At 42.4% G+C, this 12,468-nt stretch overlaps 2 protein-coding genes across 2 annotated transcripts; one reads left to right on the forward strand and one right to left on the reverse strand.

The window, feature by feature from the left end:
• Positions 1 to 907: 907 nt before the first annotated feature.
• ccnj (cyclin J) lies at positions 908 to 4,739 on the reverse strand. The gene is made up of 6 exons (XM_076169237.1): positions 4,633 to 4,739; positions 4,272 to 4,362; positions 3,919 to 4,129; positions 3,531 to 3,830; positions 3,148 to 3,307; positions 908 to 2,859 (listed from the first exon to the last, which is right to left on the reverse strand). The coding sequence occupies exons 2-6, from the start codon at positions 4,338 to 4,340 to the stop codon at positions 2,526 to 2,528; spliced, it is 1,074 nt and encodes a 357-aa protein (XP_076025352.1). The 5' UTR covers positions 4,341 to 4,362; positions 4,633 to 4,739; the 3' UTR covers positions 908 to 2,525.
• Positions 4,740 to 7,451: 2,712 nt separating this feature from the next.
• znf518a (zinc finger protein 518A) lies at positions 7,452 to 12,022 on the forward strand. The gene is made up of 3 exons (XM_076169270.1): positions 7,452 to 7,541; positions 8,408 to 10,633; positions 10,787 to 12,022. The coding sequence occupies exons 2-3, from the start codon at positions 8,422 to 8,424 to the stop codon at positions 11,455 to 11,457; spliced, it is 2,883 nt and encodes a 960-aa protein (XP_076025385.1). The 5' UTR covers positions 7,452 to 7,541; positions 8,408 to 8,421; the 3' UTR covers positions 11,458 to 12,022.
• The last annotated feature ends 446 nt before the right edge of the window (positions 12,023 to 12,468 follow it).

Raw genomic sequence — 12,468 nt, forward strand, 5'->3', positions numbered from 1 at the left:
TTCAACTCTGTTGAGACAACTACTTTCTTTGTCTTTTAACTGGCTTAGGAGGTTTGTTTCATTGTTTATCAATGATCCCAGAAAGTTTTGGTGATTATGACGAGTAAATGCCCTGTGGTGCATCAGTCAAACAGTTGTCAAATTATATTATGCAAATATTTGTGTTTCAATTTGACAGCCTTCATAATCAAACAGAGACAATATCATAGTGTTCTGCCATGAGTGTAGCCAACTATAACTAGATAATTCCGTGATATCTGTGAACATTGACCTACGGTAAAACACAATTTATACATTATTTAACTTGTTGATAAAGTTGGAATCATCTTAAGTCACGATTCTTGATATGAACTGGTCTTGTGTTTTTGGAACCGAGCCACCTGAAAGTCCATGAAGGTGTGTCAGCGCTAATATATGAACAAGCTACTTTTTCTGTTGGGAGCAGGGACCTTGTTAGCACACAGGCAGAGAGATGGTTAGTTTTTAATGTGTGTGCCCTGAGCGAGCAGTGTGACTTCACTTTATTCAAGCCCAGTCCTCTGCACGACAGTGAATTTGTGTGTGTTATTGGTTATTATTTTTATGTTGTGTGTTGCTCTAGTGCGATTTCAGGCGATCACTGCCTTCTTCATAAAATAATTACCAGAATAAACTTATTTCTAGTCATTCCCTCCAGGCTGTTAAATTGCTCACTTGTTTATCCTATTTTAGAGACAATTTATTTGCTCCAAACTACAAATACAGTGAGGCAGTGTGCCAATGTGTGTTTTGAGGATTATTACCCTTGTCACCGTTCATCAGCTTCCGGCACTGGCTTGTACCCAGACACGGCAGAATTAAGTTCTATTATGATGAGACAGTTGAGTAAACATGGTCTGTACAACAACCTTGTAAACATGAGGATTCAGGTTCCAAACCTCCACCGCCTTCAAACTGCTTACTTTGCCACAAGACGAATAAGAGTGAATGGATAGTACACTTGCAAAATAACAACAGCAACAATATTTACAACATTTTTTGACATTTATTTTCAGCCCATATATGAGGTGAACTGACATAGCACATGGCACAGGACACATGAAAAATAAAACATCTGTTGAACCAGGAACTAAGAGCATGACAGAAATGTGACATGTACTGCCCTCTACAGACTGTGGATTGCATTGTCAGTGGACACGTAGCAAGTCCTTAATTAAAGTAGATATAAGACAAATACTCCCAAGGCTATGTTCAGCATAACTCAATATGACTGTTATTGGTGGATGTGATAAAGATGTGGTTCCCAAGCCAATAAAAACAAAAGCTAAAGCTTTCCTCAGACAGGCCGATGCAGTAGTTTAGTTGACAATGATGATTCCTAGACTCTTGAGTGATCCATGTGCCACTTTCAAAAATTCCAAAGTAAATAAATATCTGAGTTTCAATTTCTCAGCAATTTACAGGCAGTGCTTCTGCAAATTTTGACAACCAGCATGGAACTAGTTGGTTGCTGTGAGGCTTCACACAGTCTACAGCATCATGCTCTACAGCACTGAGGTTACAGGAATAGAATTTGCTTCAGCTGTATCCATGCACCCCTTATACAACTACACCCCGTCGGTGTGAATATTCTCGCTACCCTGGTCAAAATTCGGCTTAGAGGTTTCTGTTTTCCAATTCCCATACACTCATGAGATTAATTTTGGTAAGCGTGGGGATAAGCCTTTCTTGCGTAGAAGCAATAGGGGAAAAGATATGACTTGACTCTATTTCTAAATACAAAGTATATAATAGTTATAGAATTTTAGGCAATGTATTCTGAAATATCAAAGAAATCAACTGAATTAACATCCAATTAACATCTATATATTTTCTTTAAAACAATTTTTATGGTAGTGCACAGCACTGACTGAACTCCCCTGTGTATACAAGAGCAAGTTTCTCAGGAAATAATTTGTGACTTCTAGAGAGCTAGGTTATTTTGCAATCAAAAATAACTCTACAAATAACTCTTCTAAAAATAAAGACAAAAAAAGCTTAAGGAACACCTACATGACATGTGCTCTTTAGGTCTTGTTCACCATAACCTGACAAAAACCCCTACATTTCGCAAATGCCCTTTTCTGGATCACAGTAATATACATAATGGCTATGGGGAGCAAGGAAATATAATACTATTCAGGTAATCTGGCTCAAACAGACTTAAATAAGACTTTGGGTCTCTTGAGCACTTAAATTATACAGTAACATCACATTTAAGCGAATCATTGTGCAAAATTTGCCCTCTAGTCACCTTACAACATCCATACCCGATAATAACTCACACAAACATAAAGGCTCTTAGTAGAACATTAAGGCAGAGTTAGGCATATTGCGTGTGGCGTACACCCTCTAACTGAAAGTGCTGCACAGGTCCCTTTAAATTAAAAACACGTCTCTATAGTGCATGAATATATTCTGTTCGGCCCAAGACAAACAGATCACATCCAACCCTCTTCTTTTTTTCTTTCTCATCCACACTAAAATTGATAAATCCTGAAAAACCATCATCTGTCAAAGCATGGAGCAGCACAGGTGTAGTGCATACTGACTTGGTAGGCCCTGTTGGGAATGTTAGCCTTCGGGTCTAATGTGGCACTGATAATCTGGGTGCTGCCATGCTGGGGTGCATTAGGGGCCTGCAGGCCGGTAGAGTGGCTGAGGTAGGGGCCAAGCCTGTGGTTAGGGGCCTGAGCCTGCTGGGGGTACTGCATGCTGGGTTGATGCAGGTACTGCGCCACAGTGGCTGTCTGGCCTGAACTGTGGTACGCCGTCTGCCCCAGCTGACCGGCCTGCTGGCAGTTGTGCTTGTTGGCCTCTTTGACATCGCTGTCATGTGCACTGGAAAAAGTGGACAAAGAGTTGCACTGTTGATTAGTGATGAGATTCACTGCTATAAGTTGAAGCATTCCTCTTGTTCAATGTGTAGTGTGAAGGGTCTCTGCTATTGTTCTTCAGGCTGTGAGACCTTGTTGTCCTTGTGCAATGGATTGTTGCTATCTGCTACCAAATATCAATGTCAGCAACAGAAATTAATTTGCATTTGTTGCCCTTGGTGTCTCCCCCAATTCATATTAACTCTCAAGTGTATGCACACAAATTAGTTATCTGAGATAGGAAAAGACTCACATGAGTAGTTTCTCAGCACAAGGGACTAGGTTCTCCCATGTGTATCCTGTGAGGCGTTGCAGTCGCATGGGCCATGTAGGAGACAGGTGTAGGATGAGGCGGGAGGCTGCTACACATGCAGCAGCAACCAGTGAGGGGGCAAAACACATAAACACATGATCTGAGGGAAGAAAAAAAACATTTTAGCCATCCATCACAATGAGCAGAAAGTGCACAACAACTATTCAGCTCTGTATTAACAATGGTTGCATACCTGCATGTATTTTAAGTGGAGCAACTTCTATGCACTCCTTTGATCTGTCTCAAGTACCATTAGAGCCACTGATCACTCATCAAGTCCACATACCAACTAAATATTACTAGACTTACAAAACACTTCTCACCTTGCAATGAGACCTCCAAGCAATAATCAGTATACTTGGTAATGTAAAGTTTGCTCTTCTCCAGGCAGGGCAAGGGCCAGCCATCATGGAGGTCTCCATCGTGCACGGCAATGGACAGGTAGTATTCGATAAAATGAGCCGCCGTGGGAAGGCACAGGTTCCACTGGAAGGTTTCCAGCAGGAGTAGCTCCATGTGTAACAAGCCCTGCTTTGTCAAAACCAGGTTCATGGAGCTCATGCAGCCCAGGTTGTTCAGTGTCTCCAGCTTGGGCACCCTGTCCTCCCTCTCCTCAAATTTACCTGCAGTGAGGAAAGTGGACATTTGGACATCACAGAATATTAATATGGCATTTTGGATGCTTTGGTGTGTGGCCTGTCACATACTTACTGGCCAAAAGAAGGCAAGAGAGTGACACCATATGGAGCTGCTGCACCGTGATATCATATCGATCCATGAAGAGGTCAAGTAGGTAGACCGCAAGGTGTCTGGCTGAGTGACACAGCCTGGAGCGGTTACTGACGATGGAAATGAGGTCTGCAAAGTATCGCCTGAAATTGAGTTGAGGGGACTGGCCTTTGAATGAAGGCAGCTTGAGCTCCTGTTAAAACACACACACACACACACACACACACACACACACACACACACACACACACACTTTATTTGAAACTTCAAAGTACAAGGACAGGCTGATCAATTAGTTTACAGATTTTAGAGTCATCGCCAAGTGTTGTCCTTACTTTGTATCGTAGGGCCTGATATATCTCTGCAGCGAGTTGTCCTTTCCACCATTGGTCCTCTAGCTCCATTTAACACTGCTTTTGGAAACCTCTGAAAGGAAAAAAAACTTTACTTTCAGCGATTCCTCAGAATGAAGACATACTACACAGAAATAAAGCTGGTAAAGCAGCGTCTATGGTTTACTTACCCTTTTAAACTACTTTGTGTCAAGTTGCTAATGTGGATTTTCATGAGACAGCAATGAAAGTCCGTTAACAGAATCGGGAATGACCCTGTGATAAATTACCCGTCGTTCACTTTACTTCTACAAACTTGACAACAGGAAAGCTGGTGTTAAAATGCTACCAGGTGGACACTTACCCAGTCACACATGTGCCGAATACTACGGGCAGTTTTAGTGAAGTAAACTTCAGCTCAAACTAGCCGGACATGCTTGCTGACGTTCATTGTTGTAGTCACGGAGAGCTTCTCTGCGGAGCACGAGTTGGGCAAAGACTTGTGTTGCCTTAAAGTGCCCCTGTGGAAAATACGACATATTGTTTACTCTTTGCCGAAAAACCAAACGAGACACATCGAGAACGTATACATAATGTATGTACTGAGTGAAAGTACGCACATCTATTTAAATCATTGTAAATCTATGCAAATGTTTTGGATAGTCGGCAATATGGATATTGTGTGGTTTATGTGTCTATGTCTATGCACTAGTGCGGAAGATTCTTTTTATTGTGATTTGTTTCTAATATACGAAAACGACAGCACAAATAAACTTTTGTTCGAAGGTCGTTTTTAATCAAAAGTAGAAAGGAAGACTTTCGTTTTGTGCGTCTAAACTTAATTTGGGAATTTACGATGGGCACGTGAATGCAACACATATGTGCGCTGCCTGAATTGATAGACCCCACATGACAGCCAATTACAGGTAAGCACTGTGACTATGATGTAATCAATACCCAATCAAACTGATTTAATTATCACGCGTATTATATATACACACAGTCACTGAATTTCAAAGTATAGATAAATGCTTGATAACAGGCAATGTAATTTTTACAATGAAAGTGTAATTTGTTCTCTTTGACAGAACTGAAATATATGTGAAAATCCACTTTATTGAAGACATGGTTGACACTGAAATTATAAGAAAACAAAAACAAAACATGACATTAAACATTCATGTGGCTATAGGTATTGTTTTTTAGTTGCAATTCCAAATTGGTTTTCAGTTGTATTACTTTCCTAAAAACCATTATGTCTGTCACTATTAATGTCTTGTATTGTTTTAAGCAAGACCCCCGAGCAGACCTCCTTCATGTTTCTGGAAGTATGTAGGTTAGCTGATGCTCATGGCAATTTATTCATTTAGTCCCTCCCTCTAACATATGTGAGAACGGAGACAACATGAATGAGAAAAGGTAGTCAAAATTGAGAAAGGTGTGAAAGAAGAATAAATACATAAATGCAATAGCATACCTGCTGCTTGTTCAATCTATGAAATATGATGCAAAACAGACTGAACCAAAATGAAAAAGGGTAATATTTATTCATTTATTCATAGTTTATAATGTGACAAAGCTCCTTCAGTAAAGCTGATCTGTATTGTCTGGAACACTGAGATTATGTTATATTTCTTTCTTTGTTGAAAAGATGACAATTCAATAAAAACATAACAAAAGGCAAGTGCTTAAACAGCAGCAATGTTGATGTTTGCTGACATTGCTGCATTGTATAGTGAACGGTCTGGGGATTGTGGTTGCATGCAGGGGGTAAGATTTAAAAGGATTGGTAAGGCTAACCGCTCAGGGGAAGAAGCTGTTGAAGTGGTGAGTAGTCTTGTTCGTAAAAGACTGGAACTGTCTCCCACTGGCAACAAATGGATGCCTGGGTGTGTGGTAAGCATCAGGCCTGGGGGCTGTTCTTGCTGCGCTTTTCTCTTCCCTGGTGTCATGCAGCTATTTGATCCAGAGAGGTTGACAGCCATTGAAAGAAAAACACACTGCACAACTGCTCTTTTCTCAGAGCAGACAGACAGAAAAGCTGGAATGCTTCTGTCGGACTTTGAGAATGCTGTTGAATGACTCAAATGTTTTCATAGATTCACCATTGATGTGTGCTACAGATGAGGAATGAGTCTGAGTCAGGTTGTTAGCAGCACAATGGCACAATGGCCACTTGCCCAATATAGGCCCATTCGGATGTGATACACAATCAGCAAAAGGTCATTACAGAATTGACAGCTTTCACCCACAATGCACTGTAACACTTGTAAATACGTGTTTTTTCAACCAAAGGTCACTGGTGTGAGGTAATTGATGTATGCCGTCCTGTGGTCTTTAGTGCCAATATAAAGTAAACCTTGTGGTGATGTCATAGAAGTCTGTGTCCCTGACATTACACATTTGCCTCTACAGCCACAAAGGCCACTTTACTATTGTTTTCATATCTCGAATACAACTAGTAATCTGAAACTGATAAAATTCAAGTCTCCAGATATAAAACACCTCGCTATAAACAAATACCTTAAAAGGTACAGTCAGGAAGGGATACATAGTTCTTGTCATGATGAACTCAGAAAACCTGCCAAGATTCAGGACATACACTTCATTGTTTACCTCATTGCATAACATTTCTACCTCATAATTGCAGATATTAATACATGCTGCATTCCATTTAGGCGTGACCATGCTACCTTACTTTTAGAGTGTGCAAGTTAGTACACTGACACAGTCAAAAGGGAATAGAGACATTCAGTGCCACGAATGAAGCCTTATGCAAGTAATTGTGCCTGTGTTTTATCCTACTATACACACCCTGGAGCCCTAATAACAATACAGCCATTATTATATCTGTGCTACCTGATTGTGAATGACATTTATGTCAGTCCAGTTGTTTAGGGTGATCTAACAACCCTTTAATTAAAATTACAACCTGACATTTTTACAACCAAAAGTTACAGGTTGGTATGCCTGTTATTTTTATGTTGTTTATTAAATTTACAGTTGGTATTACTTCAGTGTTTTTAGTTCGACGGGGGCATTATCTTCACAATAGGGTAAAATTAAAATAAATTATTAAAAGGTTCAACAGTGTTTTCACGTTCTTGTACCGTGTGTGATGAAGCTACCGTCACATTCACGGTAGCGTCTGTGTGTAGGCCCGGACAGGCTCCAGGCTAAGGAGGCTAAAGGAGCTCACACAGCCTGTAATCCCCGGATGAAACCATCATGGCCGCCACTCGCTGAGCTGTCAAGCTCCCCACAAAAGAAAAGGTAAAAACCGTCCGAAGTGTTGAAATAACCGCTTGTTTGTTTTTATTTTTACAACCCGGCGCTTATATCTGCAGTAATAACTCGATGCAAGGTTAAAAGGGAGTTGTGGGATAACTTTGCTGACACGCTTTTTATTTTGGAAGTTCGTCGTTCGTAACCCTGCGTCACGTTAATTCAAACGCTATTTTCGCGTATCGGCTTTACTCTCTGATCACTTTAAAAGCGCTAAATGTTTCCCCCGCGGATAAAAAATGTGTGGAATTCCGTCTCCGGATTAGTTTTGTCTGAACTTGGCAATTCCCAAGGCGTTCGTCGCTCGTTACGGAGGCAGACTCATCACTTTGTTGTGGTCAAGTCAAACTGCACAATGGCCGCACACGATTCCACGGTTTATCTGCTCCTGGATATGTTATCTGCACGTTATTCGTCATTTTACGGGTGCATTTGTTTGTTTTGCATGTTTTTAAGCGTATTTACCCCATGCCGCGCTTTAAACCGCTCGGCTTTCTACTACGTGAGCAGGCGAGTATGGGTAGAAATGTGTCGCTGTGTGTGTGTTAGCTGATAAGCAGAAGTATTGGCTTGTTTTATACACGATTCTGTGTCTGAGGGATTCAAACCCACACTGAGGTTGTTTGAACCACAGCCAGCAACAGGTGGATATGAAAACAAATCATATACAAAGTGGAACTGTTATGAATGTAGCTACTGTTCATGGCTTTGCTTTGAAATGATCAAAGGTAGCCTGCTGGGTCTTTTTAAAAAGCATATAATAACATTTCTGAATCGCCCGCCCTGTTCAATACCACACATTTGATTTACTGTCTTGTTTGCTGATCCTTTTTTCCCCCGTTACACACTTCTAGATCATTGAAAAGACATGGACGAGATGGATATTTGCACAGCTACCTCCACAGGAGACAATAAACGGCATGTCAACAAGAAAAATAGAGATCGCCACAAACGACTCCGCCTCAGGAAGACCGCCGTTCAGCCACCAGCTATGCAAAGTGAAGATAAGCGTGGACCAAAGAAGATAGCAGAGGAATTGGAGCAAAACACAGCGTGGCCTTCATCAAAGCTCCCCCATGAAACACACAGTCCCCACAGGACAAATGACTGTGGAAGTACACTCAGGTTGAGATGCACGCAATGCACGGACAGTTTGGAATTTGTTCCTAAAGACTTAGTAACACATTATGAGGAAAATCACAAAGGAAGCCCCGCAGTCTTTCCTTGCCCGCTTTGTACTTTTAGTACACAGGAGTTCTCTCATCTTCAGATTCATCTGTTAAGCCACAAGGACACTTTTTCTAGTTGCAGCATTTGTAAAGACAATGTTCAACGCACATGGTCTGAATTCAGCAATCATCTGACCATGCATCACTGCCAGAATGGCAAATATTCATGTGAAACATGCCAGAAATTCACCACAGGTGACGTAAATGTATTTTTTGACCACATTTATGTACATAACCTACGCCTGGAAGATGGTAATGAGACTGTTCTATCACGTCACACAAAGGATCAGTGTGGGTTTAAAACAACCACTCACTCCTTCCAGTGTCAGTACTGTAGTTATAAGGCATCTCAAAAATGTTTAATCACAAAGCACATTAAAGCTGTTCATGCTGGCCAGAACGGTAACCAGAGGATGAAGGAGGTTCATCCTGTAGCAATGAAGCCAAATGACCCGATCCCGAACGGGAGGCAGAGACTGACGAGAAGTGCAGTTAAGGAAATGTGCTGGCTGTCACAAGACTGTCTTTCTCTCCCAGGAAGAGAATTCCTGGATAAATACTGCCACCTGTCAGATCCACAAACGACACTAGAGGAGACTCAACAGTTTTTGATGAGGTCTGTGGCCGGGGAGACGGACAACCAGAAATGGACCAAAGCTCTAAAAACTGTCCTCTCAAATGTCCCTCAGGACATAAACCTGCATCCAAAGTCAGAGAACGGCATGATGTGCAACTCTGGATTTTCCGAGAGCACTAAGGATCTCACTGTCCTTACTGTCAAGAACAAGATAACCGTAGCCCCGAACGGTCCCACCTATGCCAAAAGGATAAAAACGATGGCCTCCGCAGAGAAAGAATCCCTTTCTGCTGAAAGCGCTGCCACTGATATTCATTGTGTATTTGAGCAAAAAGAAAGTGAGTCAGATTTCAATCATCCTACACCACAGAGTCAGATGAAACCACATGATAGCATCTCTGTGTCCCAACAAGATCAGACAGTGGAGCACACTCAAATACATGAAAACAGAGAGAATGAGGAATTAAAGGCTGATGTGGAAATTAAAGAAGAAAGTAAAGAAGACGAAGAGCCCAAAATCATAAACTCCCACGAAGATGGAATTAATGCTTCCAATGAGGTGAAGCTCACAAATGAAACCGACAAGCCAAGATCCATTTCTGAAGCTCGACGTAAACACAAGAACAGAATCTTAAGATGGAAACGAAGGAAGAGGTCTAAAATCATGAGTAAAAGGGCATCGGCTTTAGTCTTTAATCGGGTGTTGAAGAAAAAGTCAGCAAAGGCCAAGCGACGGGTGTCACAAAACTCGTTGCTGGGTGACCATCAGGGACTTCCAAGCCCACAAACAACTTTGAAGGAGACAACGCCGTTACTCCAAAGTGTGCTACCAGCCGAGACGCAGCAGGGACAAAGGACCAAAGCTGCCGGGGAAGACGAGCAGAATCCTTCTAAAGCCATCACGTCCACTTCGCAATCAAAACCAGAGGAAGATCTCGCCTGCGCTAGTGTTGTGACTCCCACGGGCCCTGAAGACACGGAGGCAAACAAACCTTTATTGCTTGAAGGCTCGCCATCGACCCGTGGCGCAGAAGAGTCGCTGCTTGTCACTGAAGCAGAACTTGACAGCGGCCCTTCAGTTGGAAAGCCGAGCCAGTCAAATTCGACGGCTGCGTCAGCGACCTGGGCAGCGATGTGCCGGGAAGATCAGCAGCTCCTTACCTCAGCCTGCCATGTGTCGGACAGTGAAAACAATGCAGTAGCCGATGACACGCCTCCTCATAGGAGTGATGCCAAGTCTTCCTCTGTTTCCCAACCTGTGATTACGCCGCATGGTAAGGCACAAAATTACAGTTTTTATGTTGTCGTACTGTTGTTTGATGTACTGTAATTTTGTTGGTTGACGTGTGTTATCATTTGAATGTTCACTTCACCACTTTTTGCCCTTTTAACGTCTCAAACCACATTTCCACCAATTTATCGTACAGGTGAAACACATCCTGGAGTTTCCCACCTGAGCGCCCCGAGTGTTGAGGGGGTGGAAGAGAGTGAAGCGTCTGCAGACCTCTGCTCAGATCCCAGCGACACCGACGCTCTCCCCGCTCAGCCTATGCAAGAGGAGCCCTCTCCAGTCTCTGCACATCAATGGCAGCCGGTCCCAAGACATGCAGAGCGGACCCTTAAGCTGATAGCCATAAGTCCAAATCAGCTGATAAAGCGTCCGGCGGGGGACCAGCCGGTCGTGGTGCTAAATCATCCAGATGCTGAGATACCGGAGGTTGCCAGAATCATGCAAGTTGTGAACAGGAACAGAGGGGAGGTGCGGAAGGTTATGTTGTCCCACAGAACTCTGAACGCTCTCGCGGTCTCAAACGGCGAGACTCCCGAGACGGACGAGCCGACGGGCGTCCAAGCCAAGGCTCCCGGTCAGTCGCAATTCAGGTCCTCCGTACAGGAGAGGTTCACGCTGAAGTTAAAACTCAGACGGTTGAGCAGGAAAAAGTACGAAGTCGTCGGCGCGCCTTCGCCCAACAGGGACCCCGTGATGAAGTTTCGCTGCTGGTTCTGTGGCCGGGTCTTCGCCAGCCAGGAAACGTGGATGACGCATCGGCAGCGCCACCTGATGGAGTGGAAGGGGCCCGTCTGTGAAAACTCTTAAAAATGTCGCACACACTGGATAACGGAACAGTCTGGAAGATGAACATGCAATGCAACAGAACAATAATACAAACAATAATAGCCGGGTCTCCTCAGTTTTTAAATGTCTTAATGAGAGGTGGTCGGTGTTTGAGGAGAATAGATTGATGGTAACATTTCCTGGAGGGCTCACACACTCAGGGTAATTTCAACCTTTTTCTTTTTGTTTCTCCTCCCAGTCTGAGTAGCTTGATACAGACTCTTTGTAGATAAGTAGCTATCTGAATATCCACTTGGATGTGGTGTCGATAACTTAGTTCCTTCTACGTTAGTGTTTCTATTTAAGTTGATTTAAGTACACTGTCATACGGAATCTTTTATAGACACTGTAATATGTATATTTGCCATACCGAGTTTTATGAATCAGTCTATGTACGGGTAGGCCCTACAGTGTGGTAGCTATTGTATTTATATTTTTGAAACGGGACACAAAGACCCACAAGTTACTCAGATATACCAAAATTGTGTGTTCAAAAAAAAGATTATAAGCTGTTTTATTCAACATCTATTTATGACTTTTAGGTTGAGCCTTTATATGCTTTCTTTACGTTGGGGCCGTTAGAAGAAACAGAGTATTTGTCAATTATTGTTTAAACTCCAAGATGTTCTTCAAGTATAGTATTAACTGTGTAATATTTAATGGCTGATGGTGAGAGCAGATATCCCATAGGACACAACTGTTTATATGTTAGCCTGTGTTTATGTAACAACAATGGAATATTTGGTGGAATATTACGTATGAAATCTGGATTTTTAAATCGTGAGTAGATCCGAGATAACGTCGCTCGTGTTTCCTCAATGAATTTCCTCTAGACTTGAATAGATAATTGTTTAATTGCACTATGAAAAGGAGGGTTTCCATTTCCTGTTACCTCACCTTATCAGACTGAAGCCTCTGACAATCTCAATCAGTGTCCTACTGTCTATCATGCTACACAAGTTCTCAAGTAGCCACGCTCCCTCAGGATCTGTG

Source organism: Genypterus blacodes, unplaced genomic scaffold (genome assembly GCF_046128005.1).
Source record: "Genypterus blacodes isolate CSIRO-AG114 ecotype Tasmania unplaced genomic scaffold, CSIRO-AGI_Gbla_v1 ptg000195l_1, whole genome shotgun sequence".
Classification (NCBI taxonomy): Eukaryota; Metazoa; Chordata; class Actinopteri; order Ophidiiformes; family Ophidiidae; genus Genypterus; species Genypterus blacodes.

Bases quoted from the DNA above. Each gene is read 5' to 3' on its own strand.
- ccnj (XM_076169237.1), bottom strand. From the start codon at position 4,340: ATGGAGCTAGAGGACCAATGGTGGAAAGGACAACTCGCTGCAGAGATA. The intron at 3,831-3,918 runs GTAAGTATGTGA...TCCTCACTGCAG, and splicing joins CTCTTGCCTTCTTTTGGCCA to GTAAATTTGAGGAGAGGGAG. The intron at 2,860-3,147 runs GTGAGTCTTTTC...CACTTTTTCCAG, and splicing joins TGTGCTGAGAAACTACTCAT to TGCACATGACAGCGATGTCA.
- znf518a (XM_076169270.1), top strand. From the start codon at position 8,422: ATGGACGAGATGGATATTTGCACAGCTACCTCCACAGGAGACAATAAA. The intron at 10,634-10,786 runs GTAAGGCACAAA...TTTATCGTACAG, and splicing joins ACCTGTGATTACGCCGCATG to GTGAAACACATCCTGGAGTT.